Source organism: Aplysia californica, unplaced genomic scaffold (assembly GCF_000002075.1).
Source record: "Aplysia californica isolate F4 #8 unplaced genomic scaffold, AplCal3.0 scaffold00934, whole genome shotgun sequence".
NCBI lineage: Eukaryota > Metazoa > Mollusca > Gastropoda > Aplysiida > Aplysiidae > Aplysia > Aplysia californica.
Window position 1 is genome coordinate 6,916 of NW_004798204.1, and position 14,560 is coordinate 21,475.

Genomic DNA, 14,560 nt, shown 5'->3' on the forward strand with positions numbered 1-14,560 from the left:
CACACACACACACACACACATACACATCCACGCATATATAACACACATATATTACACATACACTCGCAGTCTTCTCTCAGTCTCTCCTTACACATCAGGCACACACACAAAAAATCTTTCTATGTATATCCTTGTGGTCTTCAGAAGACGGAAAAAAAAAGAGTTCTTCTTATGTCTCTGTTCTTTAAGCAGGCTGAAGAATGTTATTGCCCACTTCTAGCAGGTCTTACATATATACTTCAAGAAGATAGTGTGCATTCTCTTTTGTGATTATTGAGCATAATTTTGCATAAATCATTCGTATAACAATAACAATATCAAATAACAAGCAGTAAATAAACCATCCTGGAGTCAACAGTTCGGAAAGGGTAAAACTAGCAAAAAGGCATCCTAAAAACAATTAATTACATATCTAATGCTCAATAATAAAGTAAAAGCATATACTGAGAGGATTAGCAAGTGGTGATGGCGGCAAACTGTCGAGACAACAACATGCTTCACATTATCACAATGAGAATAAAATGAGCAATGCGTAATTCCTAGTGAGAAACTTGACCACCTAGCCAGGTATACTGAATAATGCTGACTTGAGCAATGCCAGAAAATGCTTGAAAAAGGTGTTTAAAGTGCAATTGAAATTGGTTAAGACAGCCTTCCTTTTATCCAGGAGAAAAGTGGCTGCTTTGGCAGGACTGATCAAAATAAAGGAAAAAAAACATTCCTGGCTGAAGTCCCAAAGGGAGGCGGTTGCAGGGTAAGGACTGTTGTAAGGCTCATTAAAATGTTGTCGACTGGTCAACTTGGGTAAACAGTTGTAAAGACCAGAACAGCAGTTGAATGGATTATAATTTATGGTAAAGAGTCAGGTGATGACAGATTTGCTTGGCCATTCTGGAATGGTTTTGGGGACTGTTGGTTGATAAAATACATGTGCAGTGGCCACGGCCATGTAGAACAGGTTAAATGTCTTAGGCAGTGACAACATACAGAAAAAAATCCAAGGGGGAAAATGGAAAGTGGTCTATAGCATGAGTAGCTACTACATGTAGTTGTCTTATACAGATGGCCATCTGAGCAGGTTCAATTGTACTTTTGAATGAAAAAAACGTAAGAGGTTGATATTCAGGAAAATTTTTAATGAAAATTGATGCAAAATCCAATCTGTGGGCTGGTATTGCTGCCATTCCCAACTCTTTCGACTTGTCTTCATATCATATTAACTACAAGGTGCTATATGTGGCCTACCATCTAAATTAGAGTATAATCCCACCAATCAATGTTAAGCTGCTTTCTCATACATAAGTGACACTATATCCTACACCAAAAAAACCCACTTAAAACTCATAGAAATGAGCCAAAGTGGCGGCAGCATCAGCAACAAAAGAAAACTCCACAAGGTTGAGTCACAAAAGGCATAAAAATTATATGACCCCAAAACAATCAACAACAAACATTTAAAAAATCAACAATGTATGAAAGAAAGAAGAATGAATGAATGCATGTGAAAGAGATGCGCATGGAAGCAGTCATATTTTATAATGCATATGAAATACTTGTTACAAGTTTCTTGCACAAAACATTAGCACTTGGAAAAGAGCACTTTTAGTTCCCGAGTATAAAAACAAAACAGGCATATGACATAATATTACAATTGTATTAGACAATACTGTGGGATTGGGAAAGGATGGAGGAGGTTAGGGGGAAGGGGTGTGCAGATTTTGCTACCAATGTCTGACCACAAAGGTAGATGAATATATGGATGTATTTCACAAATTTCACTTTGGCATAGTTAAAGCTGCCATGGAAACACTGCAATCTTTAATTTCTGCTTTCAGAGATATATGTTATGGCACTAACACAACCGTAAAATGGAAGAATCAATCAGTCATTAAATCATCAGTCAAATAATGTAGGAATTAAAAATGACCATTCAATTAGAGTAATTAATTAATTGCAGTGAATCAGAGAATGGACGAAAAAATGAAAGAATGAATGAACAAACCAGAAAAAGAACTAAGGAAGGATGGAAGGACATTTGGTTCACCACATTCAAAATATCACATATTTCACAGGCAAGATTGCGGGTATAGATATAACAATGCTGGTTATAACTGAGATTCTAGGAAAGGGAGTTTTCATCTATCATTAATACTAATTTCTAATGACTGAAAGATAATTATAGTTAACAATATTTTTTTTATGTTAGCAATTGCCATGGGTAGAATCTATCAAATAGTTCTGATACGTGTACATGTACAAACAACAAAAGATGCAAAGATATAATTAATAAACTATATTACAATATCAACATTTGATATTAACAGCGATAATGCCATTATATCATAACTAAGTGCAATACGATGTTGAATAATGAAAGAATAGGCATATATAGGCCTACTGAAAACAAGCGCACAGCTCACACAGCACATATAAGACTCAACCCAGAAATGTCTATTTGAAATTAATTAACTCAATTTTGGATATTTTAACACATTTCATTTTCTTTTATTTTCATTACGTATTTCATTCTTCTCAATAAAGAAACTGATCAAACTTTCCATGAATAATAAATATTGGTGTTCTGAAGAATTAATTTGGTTAATCTCTCCCACTGTTAAAGTGGAGATGTAGATGATGAATAGAAGTAACAAAACGAAAGTCAATAAGTATAATAGTGTATTGCTCATTAAGTCTAATTCCTCCCATTGATAATGCTAATTTTCAACATATCGTTCGTAAAGATATCAATAATAGTGATCTCCAGGACCAATTTTTTAATATGTCCACATTACTAATTAGTCTTTTTCAACTCTTTTATAGCAAAGTTTCCGTTTTGCCATTTTTCATAAAAAGGTAAATATTTTCATTAAGTCCAACAACATATATTATTTCCAAATGAGGCACTTAAATAACACTTGTCACTTCATGGGTGATCCCTGCCACCCACCAAAATTATAAATCCCCTTCTGGTGGGCAAAACCACCCAGGTTGGCAAGCCCTAGCCTAAACTTTATCTTTCTCTATGTTAACAAAGAACAAAGTGAATGGTTACAGGCCCTAATTAGCTCCTGAATACATTTTTAAAAATTTGGCACAACCTATTCCCAAGGGAAAAAATCACCTTTTACAGTAAGTCCAAGATGTAAAATATTAACAGTAGAAAGAATATGTCCTTGTATACAGCTTAAATCGATTAAATAACATGAATAAATGTGGGACGATGTGATGGAATCAGGCACTCGTCAGTTTTTGGGAAAGTGGAGTTATTGATATCACCTGAAAGCTTATTCATTTGCCTTACTTTCAATAAGGAGAATGGGGGGGGGGGGGGTAGCCTGGTTTCAGTGGTTAAAATTAAAGAGAAAATGGCCGTCAAAGTTTTGCAACTTCAATAGCTTAAGAGTCCTTGAAAACTGAAAATTATTTTAAACAGGGGTTTTCAGTAAAATTCACATGGAAATGTGTTTTCATACAAACATAAAAGGTGTTTAGCCAAAAACAAAATTTCGATAAAAATTGCCCAACTTGTGGAAAAATGCTTTTTTCTCCGATTTCATTATTTTGACGAGCGCCTGATTTCACCACGATGCCTCACAAATCTGTATCACTTTCCATCAAGCATAAACCAGCACATCAACAGGTTATCATCACGTCACTAAACTAGCCATACATGAATGGCTGGGTTTATCATTCTCTTTCAACATCGCTATAAACATCGAAACTGTTTTCTATCACACTTCTAAATGCTGCGTCTTGTGGTGCTAATTGGGAATTAGAGAACAAGTAGATGAGAAAACACATAAAAATGAATCAAAGATTCATCTGCCAAAGCAGACCTCCACGTGAATGAAAACACAAAACATTGTCAATTGCAGACAATAAAGAACTTTATTCCTTTGAGCTGTCGGATTATCACTCATACACAAACTCATCTTTATCACTTGTCCGTGGTCTAATGGTAAGGCTCTCATGAAGACTTTCAACCATTAAGTTATGGGTTCAAATCCCGTCAGGGGTCCGACATATTCTTGGGAAAGGCACTTCACATAATTTGTCCCCACTTCACCAAGCTGGGAATGGGTACCTGATTATAGACAGCGCACAATCTTGCCAGTTTGCGTGCGCTTTAGCATGTAATGTGTAATCTACAGCTTGCACTATATGCTTCCTGGGATGCCAAGAATGTGATCTTTCTGAGTGGTTTAGGGTCTGCTGGGGTAATAGTACTTGCTCAGGATAGAACATGCTGTTGAACACAAGTACTCATTATATAAATGGAATTACTATTTTTATCATTATGAAAACTCTTTCTCTGCTAATTTTCTGGGTTAAAGTTAACTTCAATCTTTCATTTGAAACCTATTGACCTACTATGCATATCCAGGGTCTTGGACCAACAAGGGTATAGCCGAGGCATCATGCACCAAAGACAATTTTGATTTATTAAAAGAATCGGGAGCCGAAGTAAACCGTTATCCTTTTCAGCTATCTTTTATGGATAACGAAGGGCTATACCTCACTGGGCACAACCTTCTATTCCAGCCTAAAAGCCACTTTGGAATCCGGTTATCTTTTTATTTTCTCTCTCTTTTTTACAGTATAATACAGTAAACCACATCAGCAGGTCCTTATACATATAACCAGCTTTTACATTTTACTCCTGGATCTGAACTGTGAGCTTCCAGCTAGATTAACGCATTCTGTCCTGTGATCCTAACCCTGACTCCCTATAAAGTGACATACTTTCCCTGGGATCCGAACCTTGGTCCTTGATATCCACTTATTCCAAATCCAACATCTTTACGCTCTCTTCTCGCATGACAAACTTTTGAGCTTTCCCAGTGAGAGTCTTGGGGAAGTCCTCCACAAACAAGATATACTTAGGGATCTTGAACTTGGCCATCTGTGGATGTAAAGATGAGGTGATGGGGGATTCATAGACAGCTCAAGGGGTGTAACAGATTTATTTCTCTATGCTCTTTTTGTTTGAGTAAAGACAAGCACATCTTCAAAACAATTGCAATAATGTAGGCCATGAAAGACAAGACAGACATATAGACAGACAGACAGAAACAATAGAGAAACAGAAAAGAAGAACGTCTTACCAGTGGCACCCTCCACCAGTATAAAAGAAATAACTTCATGGATAAGTAATATACTCATGATGTTTAAGTTTGAATATTTTTATGCAGGGTGTTTCCCTCAGCAAGATATCTCAAGAACTGAGGCTAAAAAAGCACGGTGCCGCACAGTGATGACCAGCAATGAGGTGTTTGTTAAATTGTCTGTACTAGTAGGATAATATTGTGATATTATAATATTGTGATACTGTCTATTACTGTCTGAGATGATAGGTCTTTGAAAGGGTTATATATAAGATATGATCATGAAGGGGTTAATGCTGAAAAAAGCACAAAAAAAGCTTTAAGACAGACAAATATCAAATAAACCATTTTGCGATAGTTACTCTTACCTTTTCTAAACAGAACGTCTTCACTTCCTCCTCTGTCAGAGTCATATTCTCCTTGACCACAATCCAGGCACAGACCTGTTCCCCAAGACGTTTGTCCGGTACACCAATCACCTGACCATGGGGAAAAAAGCACTCAAATAATCATGCACAAGAGCAGGTGACAAAGGTTCAAATCCTCAAGGGGGGCATTCTTCTTAAACTTTTAGTTTCGTTGTAGAAAGCGTTTTATGACACTTGCAACACAATAAGGTCATATAAGTTCCAAAGGTTAGTAGAGGTGTTATAAGAGAGTAACAAACACAAAGAAGGAGCAAAACAAACCAGAGCACCCGCCAACCATTCACTTTAATAAACTTAGGTTGATTGATGGTATAATTTGGCTTTCTTTCTATTTGACTTGATCCTTTTGGGAGTGGATGATAAATCAAAGGAAAAACCCCCAATAAAAACAATAACCATAAGGCAGTGATGGCACGAAAAAGGGAGGCTGATAGACAGCAACAACAGAGGGAGAGTACGGAAGCAGGACCTACTACAGGAGCCCTCCAACCCCCCGCCAAACCCTATGGTGTGTGTCAGTGTTAACAAACCCACACCATACCAAACCAAACAAAAAGCATTCCTATCAAAGATAGGATACAACAGAGTTTATTAACTTTTTTTCACGCAATGTTCTTGAGAATGATAAAAAAATCTTCTCCTTATGGCTCTTTTGTTTTCAAATATCATTGAGAACATAGGATTTTAGATGTAAGTACACAAGAACCTTTGGTTTTCTTCTCCCTCACTGCTTCCATCAACTCCGCTCTGCCTCCCCCACACCCTTCTCTACCTCTCCCCTCCTTCCAACCAAACCTCCCTCCCCTTCCTACACACACATAAACACCTGCATCTCACTGATGCAAACGTTTGTCACTTTGGGATGTTCAAAAAGCTCATAAAGCAGTGTCCTGGTTTATTTCCATGGATAGATGTTGCTCCTCCTACCCTCCTTGCCCTAACCCCTACCCATATCTACTACTGCCAACCCATACACTCTTCCCTGCTTCCCACTCACATGAATGTCCTCCTACATATAGCACCTGCTTTATCTCCAGTGGATGGATTTCGCTCCTCCCTCAACATCATCTCCCCCAGCCCTCCATCCCCACCATCACTAACCCCCCTTCGAACCATCCCCCCCTTACTATTTCCAGCATGTAGAGGTCCCTCAGCCCAACACACAAACATTACTTGGTTACTTGGTTGGAGATTAGGTATCACCAAATGTGGTACAATGCCATAGCTGCTCTTCCCTCCTCTCCAGGATCTATGAAAGGGTTGGCTTGCTGCTTGTGTCAGTTATCAGCCGCTTGGATATTCTTCTGACACAAACATACATCAACCTCATTCCCCATCCCCCCTCCTCTATACCCCACTCACCTGAACATCCTTCACACTGGGATGTTCATAAAGTGCCTGCTCTATCTCCAGTGGGTAGATATTCTCCCCTCCACGGATCACCATGTCCTTGATCCGACCCACAATGCTGCAGTAACCGTCCTCCGTCATCACACCCAGGTCTCTGATGGACGACACAACAGATACATATGTGAGGCATCACGGTGAAATCAGGTGCTTGTCAAAATAATGAAATAGAAGAAAACGTTTTTTTTTCAAATTTTGGTTTTTTGGCTCATCACCTTTCTTGTCTATTTAAAAACATATTTCGTGGTGGATTTTACTGAAAAACATTGCTTAAAAGCACAAAAAGGTAAATTTTCAGTTTCCAAGGACTCAAAATTTGAAAGTCCCCATACTTTGGAGGCCATTTTCTTACTAATTTTTCCATTGGAACCAGGCAAGACCACCTCCTTTAATGGCAAATATCTCAACTTCAATTTTGAGATAATTTTCTTCATTGAAAGCAAGACAAACAAACAATCTTTAAGATGTTACGAATAACTCAACATGCCCAACAATTAACGAGTGCCTGATTTGTGACACATATATATTTGTTTTCCCAGAAGTTTATATGTATGAAAGGAAAATCGGAAGGAGATATAAGGAAAGAAGATTGGTAGGAGGGGAGGGAAGGAGGGATTTAGGGTGGTGGGGGTGGTGGAAAGGAGAGTAGGAATGCTTGAAAACAGAATAGCCAGAGGAGTAGCATTTGAAAGACTGAAGAAAACAAATGGCAATCCAACATTTTTGATCACATGGTGGGAGTATAAAAAAACCCAACCTCTCTGAGTAGGAATTCACTTCCAATGAACTTGTTCCACATTAATCCATGATCTGTCATTGGAAATTACCCCACTCTTCCCACTCACCCCCCTCCCCCCCTTTGCACCCCAGTCTGTGTAAAAAAACCCCAAAAAACCCAACAAAACAAAAACAACCCAAATTCAACAAAATTATGACACCATCATCTTCCATTTTATTATATTTACTTTAATTTGTTGCATGAGAAGACTTCAACTTTCAATTTTTACATCAGATTGTCTCCTTACAAACACAAACTTCTTTCCTACATGGTTGGAGCTGTACAGTTATGCACTACATCAAGGGTTCTTAACTTGAGTTTGATAGAACCACAAGGGGGTTTGGTGAGTAAGTCTCACGGGTTTTGTGTGGAGTGTGTGTGTGTGTGTGTGTGTGTGTGTGTGTGTGAGTGTGTGTGTGTGTGTGTGTGTGTGTGTGTGTGTGTGTGTGTGTGTGTGTGTGTGTGTGTGTGGGTGGGTGTGTGTGTGTGTGTATGTGTGTGTGTGTGTGTGTGTGTGTGTGTGTGTGTGTGTGTGTGTGTGTGTGTGTGTGTGAGTGTATGAGTGCCCCTGTTCTGTTCACCCCATTTGAAGAGTTCTGTGAATGCACATATGAAACTTGAAGGGTTCAGCACCTCCAATAAAGTTAAGCGCCACCGCCCGAGGCAGTCAAGTCACCTTGCATGATACCATCTGTCCATCCACATATGATACAATTGGTCATGTAACTTACTCCAAATAATAAACCACTGGCCTTATGAATAATCTTATTTAGAATCCCCTGCTCAACAATTTTACCTGTAAAAGTAATATTGATTAGACTGCTTGGCATCCGTTTTCTGACCCCACACTGAACTCCTGATATGATATTTTACTCCTAAAGTCCTAATTATCATGTAACACACCTCATCCATATGATACCATCTGTCACGGGACTTTCCTTATATGTTACCACTTGCCATATGACTTACCCCGTATAGTATCATATGTGTCACGACAAGGTGGAATCAGCAGCTCATCAATTTTTGCGCACATAGGGCTATTGATTAGAAGTCAAGATGTTTGTGACTGAAGATGTTGAGGGTTCGGTTGGTATCAAATTATGTACAATTAGCAAGAAAATTTGGTTACTTCCAAAGATGAGTGTCCTTAAAAAATGCAAATTTACATTTTAATGTACCTTTAATCAATGTTATTCAATAAAATTGGCATAGAATTGTCTTCTTAAATGGGCATCATAAGTCTTATCCCGAGACATGCAACTCGTCCCGTATGATATCATACATTTGTAATGTGACTTAACCCATTTACTCCGAGCGGCCGCTCCCAGTGGCCAAAACTTCAACCCAAAATGAAAAGTAACCACTCCCAAAGGCCGGTGTAATGCATACAGATGTAACAATTATCGGGAGTTTTTCCTCTAAACAGCTATGAATGTAAATAAAACTTTATGCGAAGCTTCACTGAGGGAAGTAATACACTCCTTTGTCATTCTGTTCTTTGACTCGAGTACAAGCATATATTCTATTCTTTGGCTAGAGTACAAGCATATATATTGTGAAAGAATAGAGTTTAGTTGTAAAAAAAAAAATCAATTTTGTCAAAATATGGAATTCAAGTCTGGCCTCATACAGCATCATAGGAATTGTGACTTGCCCAGTGACAAGTGAATTCCCTCCTCCGCCCCCTCGACCCTCCCCCCCTCAACAGGTGGTTGGGGGAGCTCTGGTGTGGTAAGCTCTTTCTTTCCTATCAAACATCTGTCCTCCTTATCTCCCTTCCTTCTTTTTGTGTTTGTTGCTCCCTTGTAACACCTCTAATCTTTGGCACTTATACAACCTAATTGTGATGCAAGTGCAATAAAACTCTAACTAAAAAGAATTACTCCCTGACACGTGACTTACCCCGTATGGTACCACCCTTCAGAAGAGATGGCCTGGGCCGTTTTCTCTGGGTCCTCCCAGTAGCCCAGCATGGTGGAGATTCCCCTGGTACAAACTTCCCCGGCCTCTCCCACAGGCACCACTCGCCCCTGGCTGTCTATTACCTTGGCCTGAGGGGATGATTGGTCAGCTTGTTTATTTGGGTCCAATAGAAGCATATCGACAAAATAATGACCATTTAGAGGTGGAAAAAAGTTAAGCATGGTTAAGTTGTTTATTTGGGTCAAATAGAAGCATATTATTGACATTATCATGACCATTTAGAGTTGGTAAAAAGTTAAGCATGGTTAAGTTGTTTATATGGGTCAAAGAGAAGCGTATCGACAGAATAATGGCCATTTAGGGTTGGACAAAAGTAAGACAGATAGACAGAAACTATAGTGGGATGGTGAAGAAGTAGGTCCTACCAGTGACACCTACCAAGTGCCTATTCAAAAGGATATATAAAACACGGCGTCACTTTTCGCCCGATTCTGTTACTTTTAGTTAGCGTGACTCAGCAGCCCGCCGGAGCTCCCCGGCTCGGGGTCACGGGGTTAATGAGCCCTGAAGCGACTTTGCCAGTGTCGGTCAGGAAGTTCTCATTTTTGACATTGTTTAGAACGATATAACTTCTTCCCCATCCCACACAGCAAACCATTACGCGGATGTGCTAAAAGCTCAATGTCTTGAGATTTATTCTGCGTTAGAATGATTAATTTCTGTGCCTTAGTTTTTCTTCTAGACAAGAGTTTGTAGAGTACCCAATTTGTCCCATTATAGTTAGAAACTTATGAATAAATGATTGTTAATTTTAAAAAGGCACGACAGATCTCTCCAAAATCGAATATCATGTCTTTTACCATGAAAAATCTTAAATCTGCGCTAGTAGCAATAGTCAAGTTATAAGAGAAGAAAGATGCACATCTGCATTTTTTAAGTAAAGACGATCAGCGTTAGCTCTTATTTTACTATTAAACAAAAGAAAGTTACTCTGTGGTTGTTCATGAATCATGCAGTGTCTGTGGCAGCCTGCATACAACTAAAAAGATATAATATATAGGCGATTCAAAAAACCCACAAAACCGTGTAAACACATGGGTAGAGATAAACTTCTTGTATGGAATAAAAATAATGACAGGTAACACATTCATTCTTAGTTTTTGTGTCGGAAATATGCGAGGACACAATTATGAATGTAAAGAAATCAGTCACATTGTCAGTTATTGCAAATGGTCATAGAAACGAAAAAATAAGCTGGAAAAGTCTGGTGCTGATTCAGTGTCCCTAAAAAGCTAGAAATTATTCTTATAACCCAATGACGAGAAGTCATCTCTATTATTCAATCAACTTACAAAACCTAGACTTAGCGTTTTAAGAAAAGTAAAGAATTTCTGGAGTGTAACAGAAACTGTTCGTGTATTACATTGAAGTTGTATTCTGGCACTAAAATCGATTTGTACTTTTCATAGAGAAACTTCATGGTAACTTTTATAAACTTTCGAGAAAATATGCGAATATTCACGATTCTATTAGACACATAAAGTTGTATTTGGAGGAATTACTTTATAGCGAATTGAGTGCCCGATAGATAAAGTTGCAAAATTACAGTTTTCTATTATATGCGCAGATACCATCTTTTCTGAGTATCTACACCAATGCTATGTCGTTCATTTTCCAAAAGTTGGACAGATTTTGTCAAGGCCTTTTTTTTATATTGATTTTTTAAATTCACGCTAGTCCAAAAAAAATTTCACTTTAGCATTGCCAACTCCAGCGCGTCTAACGAAACAACTAGATAAGTTACAACGTCCATTCTTTTTTGAGTCTCAAGAGCAGAAATACATGCTTTGGGTGCACTAAATGAGAATTACCATAAATACCAGGATACACCTAAAACTGTACGTTGAAAAGCACCAAAAATCAAGTCGGCCCAGACAGAGCGGCGACAGGTAGCTGACCCCCGTGACCCCGACGTGATAAGGCGCCCGGCGGGGAACCCCGCAGCAACTAAAATTCCACTGCCGGTGCGCCGTGAAAAACAACAGTTCAATACTGTAGTCGTTGAAAAGTACAGGCCTTCAGGTGGCGAGCTACTACCACCTACTCAAAAAGATTTAAAACAAACAACAAAAGGATAGATGAGAAGGAAGAAGGACGTACTAGTGAGAACTTGCAAGTGTCCGTCAGACGGGAGGAAACAGTCTAGTTAGGCTCTCGGACTCGCAATCGTAAGTTTGTGGGTTCGAATCCCGTCAAGGGCCCGACAATGTGTCCTTGGGAAAGGCATTTTACACGAATTTTCCTCACTTCACCCAGGTGGGAATGGGTACCCGGCTATAGACAGCGAAAGATCTTGTCAGTTTGTTAGTGTTTGAGCGCTTAATCGGCTGCTGGCACTGTATACTTTCCGGGAAGCTGAGACTGTTTCGAAGTGTTCTATGGTCTGCTGGGGTAATAATATAGTGTAAAGCGCATAGAGCCTGCTGCTGAGCGGTGATATGCGCGATACAAATGCTATTTATTATTATTATTATTATTATTAGTTATAGCAGCTACTGATAAGACGGCTTTGTCTGTTGTCAAAACTTGTTAAGTACCCTATTATTTATAGTGGTATGATTCCTATATTACGAATCTCTACCATACCCACTATATACCCACCTCACCCTCAAACCACCCATCTAATGTCCACTAGATACCTGTAGTAAAGTTACCTGGCGGTCCGATGAGTCTTGGTCTTTCAGGGGCCCCCCATCCAGGATCGGTGTTGTCGCTATCTCGTCCTGTGCTCGACTAACTCTCGGTGAGTGTCTCTCAGACGACGTCGGCCTATTTCCCGCTTCTCAATCTGACGTCATCCAAAGGCACGCTACTCCCTTAATTATACTGTCCCATAATAATGATAAGAGTCATGTCCCCTGACATCACAGATACCCACCTCACATCTAAAGAACCCAGGGGCGAAGGCTGACTTGTTTGACAGGGTAATCAAAGTGAAACGGGACCAGATCTATATGGCCTGTAGATATCACATAAGAATCTTACTCGAGGCAGTGACTCTGACTGAGTTGTAAATGAAAACAAATCCGGAATTCATATTGTATGTTCAACCGCCAAAATAATCGGGAAAGTATCTTATTAAATATCAGTTCCAACTAAAATTAAATACATAAACACAAAGCAAAGAAGCAGAGATGTCAGTACTAGATCTACATGTTATAGAACTACCAGAGAGTCTAACTCTTTGGTAGAACATGACAATTATCATTTTTTAAATTTCACATTTGGCTTTTGCGGCCAGGAGCTGGTGTCATAATCGAGGTCACGATCTGATTATAGGACAGTAAAAAGTCGAGGGAAAAAAACAAGCACATGCAGCAGTAAAGAGATTGTTAGGAGTTAGTTCCCCTCACATTTGTGAGGTAGACTCGACCAGTGTTCGTTAGCTTACTTAATCAGGGCTTGGGATTGATTTTAACTGTGGCCCCAAAGGGGTGAACAGGGTACATGTGGCAATGAAACAGCCATGACTGCTATGCACATGTTCCCTCAACTGTATTGGTAGATTCTTTCAGCCTCACTTTAAGCTTACTTAATCAAAGCTTGCGACGGATTATGGAGTGGCCCGAGAGGGGTGAGGAGGCTATTTATGTGGCCGTGAAACCGTTTTGAATGTTAGGCATGCTCATTGTGGATTACGAACCTCTTTTTACTTTTAATTTAAGAGGTTTACGTTTAAGGATGAATTTGACAGCGACAATGTTTCAAAATTAGGAAGGGAAGCAGTGATTATTTGATTATATAGACGCTTCGCCCCTGAAAGAACCCCCGCCTCACCCTCAAATGACCCACCTCTGTGTGATCCAGAAGTTTCCCTACTGTGGACACTCTCCTGTCCAGAGAGCACTGGGCAGTGGACTGGAATGTCACCGGACTGGTCTCTGTGGAGCCATAGCATACCTGGGGGGATGGGATTGGGAGGGGGGGGGGGACAATATTAACAGGATGTACACACATAAATGGGTTAGTCATGCATGTGAGCGAGTGAGTGTGTGTGTGTGTGTGTGTGTGTGTGTGTGTGTGTGTGTGTGTGTGTGTGTTGGAAAAAGAGAGAGAAAAACAGAGGGAGAGAGAGAGAGAGGGGGGGGGGAGAGAGAGAGAGAGAGGGAGAGAGAGAGAGGGGGGGAGAGAGAGAGAGAGAGAGAGAGAGAGAGAGAGAGAGAGAGAGAGAGAGAGAGAGAGACAGTTACTTGAGAATGTTTCTACTGTGAACATGAAAATGTTCTTACAATTTACTTGGAAAGGTTTACACAATTAACAAGGGATTATCCTTTAGTTATTTAGTTACCTTGAAAATCGAACTTGGAAAAGTTCATACCGTTATTTTTTCAATATTCATTTTCCCAACAAGATCCTTCATGGTCTCGATGGGGCAGGGCGAGCCAGCTATGATGCCAGTGATGAGAGAGGAGGTGTCCACTTGACCAAACAGTGGGTGGTTGAGCATGTCAATGAACATGGTAGGGACACCGTAGAGGGAGGTACACCTGTACAAGAGAAGGATAGGGAGAGGTGGAGTTGGGGGGGGGGGGGAGGAGAAGAGGGTTAAAATGGATGGGGGGGGGTTGGGGGGGGGGAGGGAAAAAAGTTGGGGAAAGGAAAAATGGGGTAAAAGGGGGGGGAAAGAAGGGGAAAAGGGGTGTTGGGTGGGAGGGAAAAAAAGGGGGGAGGGGGGGTTGGCATTAAAAAAGGGATCCGGGATGTGAGGTGGAAATGTATGTCCAACCCTTTATTGGGTCCATGAAGGGTCCGGTAGGGGGGGGAAAATAAAAACCTGCCTTATTTCCCACGGAGACTTCTTACCTACCGAAAGGTGGTGGTTTTTTAAACTAACATACATACCCCATCTTTTTTTTTTC

At 39.9% G+C, this 14,560-nt stretch overlaps 1 protein-coding gene across 1 annotated transcript in view; it reads right to left on the bottom strand.

Annotated features, from left to right (window-relative positions):
- Positions 1-3,869: 3,869 nt before the first annotated feature.
- LOC101857068 (medium-chain acyl-CoA ligase ACSF2, mitochondrial) overlaps positions 3,870-14,560 on the bottom strand; it is a gene marked incomplete in the record, with an annotated part of 30,799 nt that continues 20,108 nt past the window's right edge. The window contains 6 exon segments of the mRNA XM_005110710.3: positions 3,870-4,903; positions 5,474-5,584; positions 6,896-7,037; positions 9,621-9,769; positions 13,494-13,601; positions 14,020-14,188. Coding sequence (XP_005110767.2) covers positions 4,781-4,903; positions 5,474-5,584; positions 6,896-7,037; positions 9,621-9,769; positions 13,494-13,601; positions 14,020-14,188 — 802 coding nt within the window.